Here is a 12,847-nt window from a genome sequence, read left to right as displayed (position 1 = left end):
AAAAATTAGCCTTATAGCTGCTCAATGTATCTTAATACCTTTCCAACAACTATTTGTTTTTGTAAAATAGAGTTGTGAGAAGAAAGATATGATCTATAGAAGGAAAAAAAAAACATGCAACTGATTCAACCTGCAATATCTAACAAAGAAGGGTAGAATATTTCAATAAGACCTACAATTATGAAGAGTTCTCATTTCCAGCTTTCCGTCAAGTACTCATTTGCAAAAAACTGACACCCGAGGCAAAAGTTATGCAACTTTTAAGAAAGGTTGCTGAATTTCCCTGATAGAAAAATGTCTTAAGCCTTGTTGAAACTCGATTTCTGCAAAAATTATTAATTTTCTAGAAAACCCCTCCCAAACCCAGAAGTTTTTCGATGCTGGAAACAAAACCTAGAAATCTTTTTTTCTGAAAATGAACGGAGGATAGAACACTAGGGCCGAAATGAAAACAACTCTAGTAAAATATTTCACTCTGATTTTTTTTAATGTGTTCTCCAAACTCTAAATTTGGTGAAATAAAAGTCACTTATGATTTTCACAAGCCTTCTAGACACTCTGGAAATGCTAAAGAAGCCTACAATATTACCAAAAATGCTGCAATCACCCAGATCTCAAAGAACAGATATATAAAACCAGATTTAACTAGAAGCTTATTTTCCTTTAAACTGTTCTAATTCTCCAAGTCACACGAAAATGCAGGAGAAGAGCATACTTGGTTTTTAAGAAAAATATTAGCTATCTAACAATCTCAAATCTCTCAAATAAATCAGAAAAGCAATGAGCTATACCAGAGAACATGGCTCTGATACCATGTTAAATTATGTGAGAAGCAAGAATCGAGCCAGGATCTGATGTCGGTCATAGATCACATGCAACTCCAAGCAACAAATGATCGAATATCAAAATAGCTAAATGAAGATAAATCTGATATGAGAGAAAAATAGAGATAAAGAAGAGAATTTAGAGAAGACTCTCACCGAGCTATCACTTAACTAGTGAAGGTGAGAGTATATTGCTTATTATATAGAAAAATAATAGCATATACAACCAAGAGGTGCATTAACTCCCACCTCCATAAAAAGTGGGAGGTTTTACCTACTACCCCATAAAAGGTGGGAGGTTTTTACCTAATTGGTAAATGTCAAAACATGTGGCATAACCTCCTTACATGAAAACAAAAAAGGAGTTATAAGAGGTGGCACATAAGGCCAAAAGAGGGTGAGAAACCCAACTACCCCATAACCCACTTAGGAAATGAAAAAATAGTGGTTATGAGAGGTGGCACAACAAGCCAAAAGAGGGTGTCTAACTCAACTACCCATGTGAGGTGGAGAGTTACACATGTAGCTAATGTATTCCGCCACGTGTCCTCATATTAACGACACCTAATAACCTAAGCAAGCTTAATAATATATGTGTAGGAAAAATAAATACCCCCTAACATAAGGAAAATAAAAAAACCTACACTAACAATTACATCAAATATAATTTCCAGATAGATGTTAATTAGAAAATGTTCAACAAGAAAATAGACTACAGGGGTTCAAAGAGAAGAACGCCAATCGAATGGCAATTTGAATGACATCAATTGGAAAGAACGTTCATCAATATGCTGACTAAATGAATGCATTCTAAATGTTTAAATATGAAGGCAAAATAAAATGCATTTGAAGTGCCTTGTATTAACTATTGAAGCCTCGAGTGATGAATGGACTCAAAGGAATATGAATTGAATAGAAAGGCAAAGTTAGGAAAAAGAATGAGAAAGTACACCAATTAAGGAAGAATAAAAAATGATGGTACATCTCCATTTAGAAAGGAATTTAAAACCCATCAATATATTCAGCTATTTGATAGAACAGAGAATATGTAAATGAACAAATGTGGATTAGTGGCAAAAGAGTAAGTGTGATATCAGGAGGAAGGGAGACAACACAAGGTAGCATGGTGAGTAAGTGTGCACTACGCAAGTTGGAAAGTGGGTTTGCGTAGGATAGGAGGAAGAAGACCCTTGTGTGATTGGCTACATACAAGAGAGGGGTAAGTTGCAGAATTTGTGAGTAAGTTCATTGAAGAGCCCAAACATAATTATATTTGTTGTATATAATAGGTTTTAATGTGAAGTAGACTTTGTTTCTTTCTACAATGTTTTGTGTAATAAGAGAGCAAAGATTTGCCTATGTAGATTTTGAAAGGAAGCTAAGGTGCAGAAAACACTTCCTAAAACTAATCTAGTGGGGGAGATAGTGCAAATTTTCTTACAAATCTTTTATTACAGAAATAGAAACACATTCATAGAAAGACAATAAACATGCATAAAGATAAACAATGAACACAAGATATATCATGGGGAAAACCCTTTCGGGTAAAAATCCCCACAGTCCAAAAGAACAGTAATTTGTATTCCAGTAATCAAAAATTTTACAATACAATGCCAGTACTTAGCTTCTTAAATAGGAGTTTACAGCTACAACCCACAACTTGGATTAATTCCGGTAGCATAACACTTCACCTACAAACATTGCATCTCTAACACTCCTCAAGACTACCTTTTATAGAGAAATAAAACTCAAGAAGAAGCTTCTAGATGAATCATCAAATGGGGTCGTGCATAACATTTGGCCCTATTTTTCGGTCACCAAAAATCATGCAAATGACACATGCAGATCTCCAAATGACTCCCCATTCAAACCTGCTAAGTTGGGCAATCAAAATTTACTATTTCAAGGTATGAAAGATGCTCTTATGCATCTTATAGCTGTCATAACTTACAACACTTACAGTTGTAAGAGAATCTGTCATAAATGACTATATTTAGCTTATTCTATTACAACTCACCATAACCCTCTCCATGCAAAAGGTATTGCCTGCTACTTGTCCATTCTGTCATAGAATCTGTCATAGGCTAGCACTTGTCAAGATCCTTATGTGGGATGCCTACCTCCACATGTGCAACATGTGTCATGCAGTCATCACCAAGTAGGATGCCACCAAGCCTGTGGATCCTACTAGATGACTAGACATTTGTAGGCAATAAATCAAATAATAAATTAATAAATAAATGTATTAGCCAATGTTAAGATTTGCAAAGGTTGAGACACCTTAAATAAATAAATACATTGTCTTGTTTTCTTACTGCTTTTTTTCATTCTAGAATTTTAATATATACAAAGACTAACTAAATGAATTAATGGTTAACCAAAGAAGCCCAATCAATAAGTCAAAACTCATCTCAAAACAACCTTTCAATAGAAATAATCAAAAAATACTAAGTAGAGTGCACTTGATAAATCCTTTGTGACTCTTTTATGTATAAAAATGACGATGCAACAAGTCCATTACTTAGTTAGAGATAGAAACATTCAACAATCTCCTTGTTGCACAATAGATGTTGAGAAAATTAAAAAACATAGACAATAATAAAGTGTATGAGAAAGGATTCAGTCACATTATTTTTACAAATTGGAAAAGGACCATTCAAGAGTCTCTGTTCCCATTAGTTTGATCACCAAAACTGCTACATAAGCCTGAGCACTCATTAAATTATAGATTAGACTCTTGGTGGAACAACTCCACAACCAAAATACTAAACTCCATTAACTCTTAAAAATAGCATGCACACAAACAGCTAAGCCATTACAAACAACCTCAAACAAGATATTGGAGCAATCGATTACCTGTTAGTTTAGAAGAGTTGGTTTACAGCAAATAACTTTTAAACAGTTCATTCCGATAGTAGATCATAAAATATAATCAAAACTTCAACTAAAAAAATTGCCTACATGAATAAATTCAAAAAGTACATGACTAAACTATCATAAATTGTGGAAATTTCCTAAGACTCAACACGAAATAGAAAAGAAGTAAAGAATATTTGATGCTGATGAAATTTCCTAAGACTCAACATAAAATAGAAAAGAAGTAAAGAATATTTGCTGCTGATGAAACTGATTACAATGCTGGTTAAGTGAAACTTATTATAAATGTTTCCCTAGTATGAGCTCCAGAAAACCATTACCAAATGTTACATGGACATGAATTTGGGGCCCGAACCATTTCCAATGGAGGGGTAATCTTCTAAATAGTATAAAAGAGGCTTCGAGATAAATTTGTTGTGTGAACCAGTGGGAGAAGAAAATGATGTATGCATTATCGAGATCGATGATACCGATGTACTTGTAATGCCGGATGATGTCGATGTCATAGAAGTTCCATTCACGATCATATGAAACCACCCTACACCAATATAATATGAAACCAAAAAGGACAATCAGATAGTAATCATGCTTGGCCGACTCATCGTTAATAATAATTTGGACGCATAAATAAGGGTAAATGCCCTATATTTTTGCAATGAAAGGGTCACAAATTACACGATGAAAGTCGCGGTATTATCAATGTCCTTGTCGGATCACAATGAGACGTGGACAGTATTTTTTTAATTAATTGAAAATAAATAAAAAGTTGTATTCTGATTTATTCTATTTTTTAAATTGAATAATAAAGATGGTGAATGATAAATTCTAATTTCTACACAGTAATCAATTTGATTGTGTCTGATTGTGTCTGCTAGTCTCAGACAACTTTTTGTTTGATGTTTTCTTTTGTTGCTAAAAATAAAGTTGTACTCTGATTTATTCTAGTTTAAAAATTGAATAATAAATATGGTAAATAATGCATTCTGATTTCTACATACTAATCAATTTGATTGTGTCTGATTTCTATATAGTAATCAATTTGATTTTTATATATCCGTGGTAGTTGCCTATTTTGACTGGCCACTTCTATATTTGTGATCCTTTGAACGCGGATTAGGGAGGAAAATTCTGCGTTTATCCCCATTTTGCGGATCTACAACCGTGCCTGCAATGAAGTGAGGAAGCGTTTTGTTGTCGACTATGACCCGGTCAAGCCTGATTACTTTTTTATATACGTTCTGCCTTAAGTCTCTCTCAGTCTCGGCACACATACTGCCAGGGTACTCATGGCTCTGATTTCTCTTCACCCTCTGTGCCTTGTTGTTGTCTTTGCTTCGATTTTTGTCGCACAGGCAGGAACTGTCAACTTTACTTTTCCTCCTCAAGACAATTTAGTAAAGTACAACGACACTGTTTTTAAAGACGGTGCGATAGATCTCACCAAAAATGAATACAAGAGTAACCTGGGTTCGAGTATTGGTTGGGCCACTTACAATGAGCCGATTCCTATGTGGGATAGCTCTTCTCAGGCGCTGGCAAATTTCACTTCACATTTTCAGTTCCGCATTCAGCGACACAGTTCTGGCGGGGATGGAATCACTTTTTTCACAGCCCCCTTCGACGCTGAACCGCCTGTCAACTCGTCTGGGAAGTGGCTAGGCCTGTTTAACCGGATAATCGACGGAAATTCATCTAATCAGATAGTTGCTGTTGAGTTCGACACATTCAAGAACAATTTCGACCCGGATGACAACCATGTGGGAATCGACGTCAATTCAGCAGATTCTAGTGAGACCGTTTCACTGAACCAAACTACAGGCAATTGGCTTGCCAGCGAGACTCTCTCGAACGAGAACAAATGGGACGCATGGGTGGATTACGATGGCGGAGCAAAGCAGATCCAGGTATTTCTTTTATATAACCCCTCTGGTAATACCAGTAACATCTCTAAACCAGGAACCCCAATCTTGTCGTATAAAATAGATCTCAGCAAGTTTGTACCGGAGAACGTCAAAGTTGGGCTTTCAGCTTCCACTGGAAAGGCAAGCGAAACCCACATAATTTACTCTTGGAATTTCTCGTCTAAATACTCTTGGGAAATCTCCACTGGAAATGAAGGTTCCGTAAGAGTTGTTTTGATTTCAGTCTTTGCCAGCTTGTTTGTCCTTTGCTGTTTCATATTCGTTGGCGTAAGCTGGTATCGCAGAAAAAGAATGTCCGGTGACGAGGGTAGAGAAGAAAGCGACGTGGAGCTGGACGAATGGTTTGCTCAAGGCCCCCGCAAGTTTTCATATGCTGAGCTCAGTGCTGCCACCAGAAACTTCAGCGACGACGAGAAGCTTGGTGAAGGAGGGTTTGGAGGCGTGTATAAAGGCATTTTGCCATCCACAAATGAGTCCGTGGCTGTAAAGAGAATATCCGAGGGTTCGAAACAAGGAAGGAAAGAATATATTACAGAGGTGACCATAATTAGCAAGCTGAGACATCGTAACCTTGTACAGCTCTTGGGGTGGTGCCACCAAAAGGGCGAATTTCTTTTGGTGTACGAATTCCTGCTGAATGGAAGTCTGGATAACTATTTATTCGAAAAGCAAAAGGTTGTCATGGATTGGGATCGAAGGTACAGCATTGCATGTGATATAGCGTCTGCTCTTGTTTACCTTCACGAGGATTGGGAACAGCGTGTTGTGCACAGAGACGTGAAGGCAAGTAATGTGTTGTTGGATTCTGATTTCAACGCAAAGCTGGGAGATTTTGGCCTGGCTAGACTGGTGGGACGCGATCATGCAGCCTCTCATACGACCGTGGTGGCGGGGACATATGGGTACCTGGCACCCGAATGTGTATATACGGGAAAGGCCAGTACAGAATCTGATGTGTTCAGCTTTGGAGCCGTCACTTTAGAAATCGCCTGTGGGAGGCGACCGGTGGATCGGAGCTTGGATAAAAGACTGGTCGAATGGGTTTGGAATTTGTATAGCCAGGGGAGGCTCTTGGATTCAGCAGATAAAAAATTGGAAGGGAGTTTCAAAGGCAAGGAAATGGAGCGGCTGCTGTTGCTGGGATTGTTGTGTTCTCATCCTGATCCAAAAGCGAGGCCTAAAATGAAAGAGGTGGTAAAGATTTTGAAATTTGAAGCCCAGTTGCCAAATATTCCTCTGAATTTGCCTGTAGCTGTATATGACAGTGCCATCCTTCACTCGTCGTCGATGCCGACCGGGTATGGAACTTCTATGACGTCGACCTCATCCGGCATTACAGGTACATCTGTATCATCTGTATCAGTTTCTTCTCCTTCTACTGGTTCGCGCACCGAAGTCATGTCCATGCCTCTTTTATACCATTCAGAACATCACCCCTCGATTGGAAATGGTCCGCGCGCTGAATTCTTCTGTCTGAGGAGAAGGCACTCTACATCATCATTTCTTATAAATTATAGTGTTACAAAGGAGTTATTAAGTTCACTCTGCTTACTATTACTCAATTATTTTTATTGAAAGGTTGTGCCGTTGATTGAGTTTCTTTTGGTTGCTCTTGGTTTTTGTGTATGTTAAAAAATCTAAATTGGTTGCTCTTGGTTTTTGTGTATGTTAAAAAATCTATAAAAGAAAAGGGCTTTAAAAAAGTAAGACAGGCAGCGACAAATAGTAAAATAGGATAAGAATGGGTTATATAGTTTAAGGAACGAGTTGTATTATGTATAAGTCAATGTATTATTTAGTGTTTTATTTTCTTCATAATATTTATAACAATGTAAAATTTAGAATGTTGTATTTTTCATATTTTAATTATTTATTTTAAAATTAAAGTGTTATATTTTTGGATTTAATTCGTACTTTTAATGTTTAAAACATTCTAGATAATTGTCGAGGAGAACTTAGTTTAATGGTCAAGTAATTATTGGATGCAATTAGATGTTGTTGAATTTTTTCATAGAATAGTAAGAAACAAACAACATAATATAAAATAAAATAAAGTATATGACATAATGAATATCGTTGAAATCTAATATATTGAACATTTATTTATTTGTATTTATTTTATTTTAAAAAATCTAAAATAATATGAAATCTAAAACATTCCATTTTTTACAATCTCATTATTTATTCTAGAATTTAAAGTTTTTTTAAGAAATCTTTGTGAAATCATATAAATTTTTTACTTATATCTCTAGCTTCCAATATGTAGATTATTCTATGCAATTTTATTTTCTCTTAACCACATGTAATAGATTTAGGTGGATTTAGTTTGACACAACAAAATTGTGAAAAATACGCTACCAAAAGTTTTTTAACTATTTGAATATTATCACAACTTATAAGCTTTATTTCAAGAATATATAGGAACTATTTGACAGTTTGATTTTTGTCAACAAATTTAAATCTTTTTATTAGTTATTTTGATGTCAATAAAAAAAATTGAAATATGATCTAAATTATTTTTAAAAAATCATAACCTTTTTGTTATTTTTGAACTCATTCTAATTAATGAATGATAAAATATGATCCAAAATATTAATGAAAATTAATGACAAAGAAAAACAAAACATCTAGTACTTTTATAAGAACCTTTTTAATGAAAAACAATGTGAACATACAAGTAACTTCCTCATAATCACTCAATTTATATTATTAAACAAGAAATAATTTTATAAAATAATAAATTTTAGTGATAGTCTATCTATAACTATCAAACAATATGGTTGAGTTATTTTCACAAGAAAGAAAGATGAAAACTTCAAGAAGATAATTATCTAGCTTTTGAGGATATCAAAAAGAAAGAAATTGTACTAGATATTTTTTTTTCAAGTGGTCTCTCTTTGTTAAAATAATGGAGAACCAGGGGATGACCCTGTAGTGTGACGATAAGTCATGAGACTTTTTTATAGGGTTATCACAAGTTCAAAACTTGTGCATTCCATCTTGTAGGCACATGTTGACAACATGGAGAAACAGACAATTGCGTGGAGGTAACCATTGGCATAAGCGGCATGCGATAGATGAGTTATAAGGAGAGGGCATTGTCACCATGGAGAGATAGGAAGATGTCTGCATGTGGTGATGGAGAAATAAGGTGACACCTGCATGTGGTGATAGAGAGATAAGGTTTCACTTGCGTGAGGTAGAGGAGATATAAGGGTGAGTTGTCATGTGTGTGCAATAGAGTGATAAGGTGGCGTGCCATGCATAGGCAATGGCAAAAAAACATCTCTAAGGATGAGGTCCCTCAAAAATGTGACCTCAATGGTTCATAGATGTAGTCAAATGCATTAATGGCTTCAGCCCCTTACCGATCAAAAAAATAGGAGAACCAAAAACTATTTAAGAATCTAATATTAAGTGATACCACTTAATATCAAACAATATTTGAGTTTTAAGAAGGTTCTCTAATACATATATTTTATATGCTTCCTATTAAAGTTTATAGTATGTGAGAAATATCCTAATATATAGGTTTGTACATTAATTTAATAGAGATATCCTAACATTGAGAGATATCCTAACATTGAGAGATATCCTAATTTATATAAAGATATCCAAAGGTATTTTTAGTCTATAGGGGTGAAGGCTTAAGAACTAATGGTTCAAGTGTTGGAGTTCTTATTTATTTATATAGAGCGATGAAATTTAATTATTTTGAGGGGTTCACGGAAACCCTCAATGATTAGAAGATAACTCATTCCTCAAAAATAAAATGGATACCATAATTTCATTTTATTCAGACTAAGAGACATATTATTTCACAACATATTATTATTTTATTTGCATGGGTTCTTTGAAATATTTATCCTATTTTTTTATTATTTAAATTGTCCATAATTATCTCACTAAAATAATAAAATGTCTGCAGAAGGTCATGCCCCTAAATGACCAATCCACAATGCTAGATTTATAGGCAACACCCTCTAGGTGCAAGGGAGTGAATTGAATGTCATATTTGTGAGACCGCTCCATGTGTGATCCCTATGGAATTTCCATTCATTCATGTCTTTGTGATTGTTGCTTCATGATTTATGTTAAGCTTAAAATTGCCAATGATTTTGAAGATGTATTAATATCTGGGATGTTGTGATATTGTTCTATATTGTGCAATTTTTTCTAGTGAATCTAGTTTATATGTTAGATTTATTATGATCACTAATAGCTTATTTATGAATTTTCTAACAACTTATTTATGTTAGTTTGATTATAATCACTAATAGCTTATTTATGGTCACTTGTGAATGTTTATTTCTATTTAGCCCTTATGTAGTAATGGATGGATTTTGTATACATATTGTTCTCCATAAAGATGAATTTTTAGATAAATTTTTTAATACATGTTAAGTTCTTCATATATTAATTTATCTATTCGTCATACAATATTGACATTGGTTGTTAAATTAATAGCTAAATTTTGCCAAGGGAAAGAGAGGAGGAATACATAACCAAATTATTTATAATTTCATGTGCATTTATGTTTTGAGTGGTGTAAGTGTAATAGTTTTTAAGTGATGTTGGTCATAATTATCCATTTTACTTTGATGGGTGTATAATACCAAGTTTTATGTTCTAATAGTGACCCCAGGTGTTAGATAAGGATTTTGGGGGTCTTTTGGAGTATAATACATCTATTTATACATTTTTTTAGTGTTCTAAAAATTCTCTTACCCAAAAGTGATGACAATGAGTTGGTTGAGAAGTTATATGTGAGAGTTTCTCTCTCTTTCTTATTTTATTTCCATTCTTGTTTGTCGAGCGGGTCTTTTGTCATCTGCTTTTTTTTTGAGCTTCTAGTTTTCGTGAGAGGTTTTGGAAGAAGGTTTTGAGGAAAGTGGTGGGGAAGAAGATAGTAAGGATAAATATTGGAAGGGATTCTCCATAAATTTTACATTTTCTTGGATTTCTTGTTAAAGTAGGGAATCAAACCATTTGTTTAGAAATCATTTGAATGTTGTTTTGAAGAAAAAAGGCTATTGCTTATTTTTTATATTTATCTAAGGAATTTGTGATTTGTATTATGTCTAAATCATATAGAATTGTTGCAAATTATTTTAAAAGTGTTCAAATATGTGTGGGTGTAGACTGCCCTTGGGAGAGATTTGGTCCTCCATGTGATGGGGTTTAACTAGGAGTGTGCACATAAGTATTTGTTGTTATGGCTAAGAGTACCCTAATTTATCTTAAGGGTGAGAGTTCTCTATGCTTTACTTATTATGGATATGAGTATCCAATATTGTTGTGATGGAGGAATGAGGTAATTTGTAGAATTTCCATTTTTGCACAATTGTAGGGTTGATGAAGGTTGGAAACTATGGAAGAAGTTGAGGAAATAAATTTATTATTATTGTTTAACCCTATATGGTTGATAGCCCCTAATAGTATAAGGGACTCCACATAGAGTTCCTTAGAGATTTTGGTGAGTTATTTTTTTATGTTTCTTGTGAAGAAATGCTTAAAATGTGATGTGGTAAAGTGTATGTTCTGGGTTGATTTTCTTGCTATGTATTCTATCTCTTGCTAAGGGTGGATTTGAATACCAATCCTATGGTTGGGTGGAGAGTCATGCCATTTTCCTTTCATGTTATTGCTTCAGGTTAATGAATAAAGGATTTAGAGCACTTCTCTAGTGATGTTGTATTATGAGGTTATCTTTTAATATAAAATAATTTATGTAATTTCAAAATGGGAATGAAATGTGAATAATACTCTCTCTCTCTCTCTCTCTCTCTCTCTATATATATATATATATATATATATATATATATATATATATATATATATAGTAATTCAATTCTTCAAGAAATATTTTGTGAAAAATATTCTCTGAAAGGTGTGATTATTTAACATTTCTTTGTTATGTGTTGCTTCTTTAACATTTAAAAATTTTGTCAAATAAATATAGACCATTCTTATAACTTATGTGAATTAGATAGTTGTTAAATTAATTTGTCAAATATGCATTTTATTGGAAATAAATAGTCTAAAAATTACTGAAAAAATAATAAATCTCATGATTAAATTTTATCAATTTGCAATAATTTATTTGGACATTTTTTACAGTAATATATGTGTGTGTGAGAGAGAAAGAATCATTTGAAATCAGGTAGCTCCTACGTAATTCCCTCTTTATTTGTTAATATTTCAAATTTAATTTTATGTCTTTTTTGGCATTCTATCTTGTTTAGGAAGGAAAAATTACTGTTATTTTAAATTAATTTTTTTTTAAAAATAATTGTTACATGCTGTTTTAGTTTAATGTGTTTTTTTTTTTAAATTTGAATTTGTTAAAATTACAGTTTTTTATTTATTTGTAATTAATAAATAGAATCATTTTTAATTTTTATATTGTATTATATTATTTTTATTTTTTTTTGGTTATTTTTCAAAATTTTATATTTAATAATATCATACAATTTAAAAAATTATTAATTTTTTCTAATTTATTGAAAATATAAATTATTTTACAATAAACGTTCTTTAGAAAATTATAAAAAAATATTTTATTGGGAGTATTTTCCTATTTTCATCTATGCTAAACAAATAAATTTATATAAATAAGCATAAATTGATTTGATTAAAGTAAATGATAGTTGAGTATGAGAATTGTGTGTGCATCAATGCTAAATTAAGAAAAAATATTTTAGAAAAAAATATTTGCTTACTAATTATGTATTTTTTAATTTATGGTTTATTTATTTTAGTAAAATTTGGATAGTTTATTTAATTTGTTTTGAAAATTAATAGTTAAATCTATTTATCAAAACTACACTTTCGGTAACGTAAACCTAGTTTTATTATCTTAAATTTAATCTAGTTTGCTTTCTATGGAATTGCTATCTTATATTACTATTACAAGTGCCATTTAGAATTGAATACGTAATGTAACATTTCACCTTGGGATAATATGAACCTTTCTTTAGACTGGAGGTCCAGAAAGACATATATTTCAACTAAGTGTAATAACTGATCATTTTATTAGGCTTAGATGAGTAATATGAGAATGCCTCATGAACCTTATGCCCTCAATTTAGTAAAAATATTGTCTCAAACTAATTTTGTTAACATTGCTTAAAAATAAAAGAAAAAAAAATTGCTGTTTGATCTAGAAAGAATGGTTAGAGGTATTAAAATCTTCTTCCTCCATAGGGATGAGAGTGATGTATG

At 32.8% G+C, this 12,847-nt stretch overlaps 1 protein-coding gene across 1 annotated transcript; it reads left to right on the top strand.

The window, feature by feature from the left end:
• The first annotated feature begins 4,845 nt into the window (after window positions 1-4,845).
• Window positions 4,846-7,207, top strand: LOC131075481 (L-type lectin-domain containing receptor kinase IX.1-like). The gene has a single exon (XM_059216380.1). The coding sequence runs from the start codon at window positions 4,988-4,990 to the stop codon at window positions 7,196-7,198; it is 2,211 nt and encodes a 736-aa protein (XP_059072363.1). The 5' UTR covers window positions 4,846-4,987; the 3' UTR covers window positions 7,199-7,207.
• Window positions 7,208-12,847: the final 5,640 nt, after the last annotated feature.

This window comes from Cryptomeria japonica, unplaced genomic scaffold (assembly GCF_030272615.1).
Source record: "Cryptomeria japonica unplaced genomic scaffold, Sugi_1.0 HiC_scaffold_2062, whole genome shotgun sequence".
Classification (NCBI taxonomy): domain Eukaryota; kingdom Viridiplantae; phylum Streptophyta; class Pinopsida; order Cupressales; family Cupressaceae; genus Cryptomeria; species Cryptomeria japonica.
Note: the sequence above shows the minus strand (reverse complement) of the source record. Positions and strands in the feature narration are given on the sequence as shown.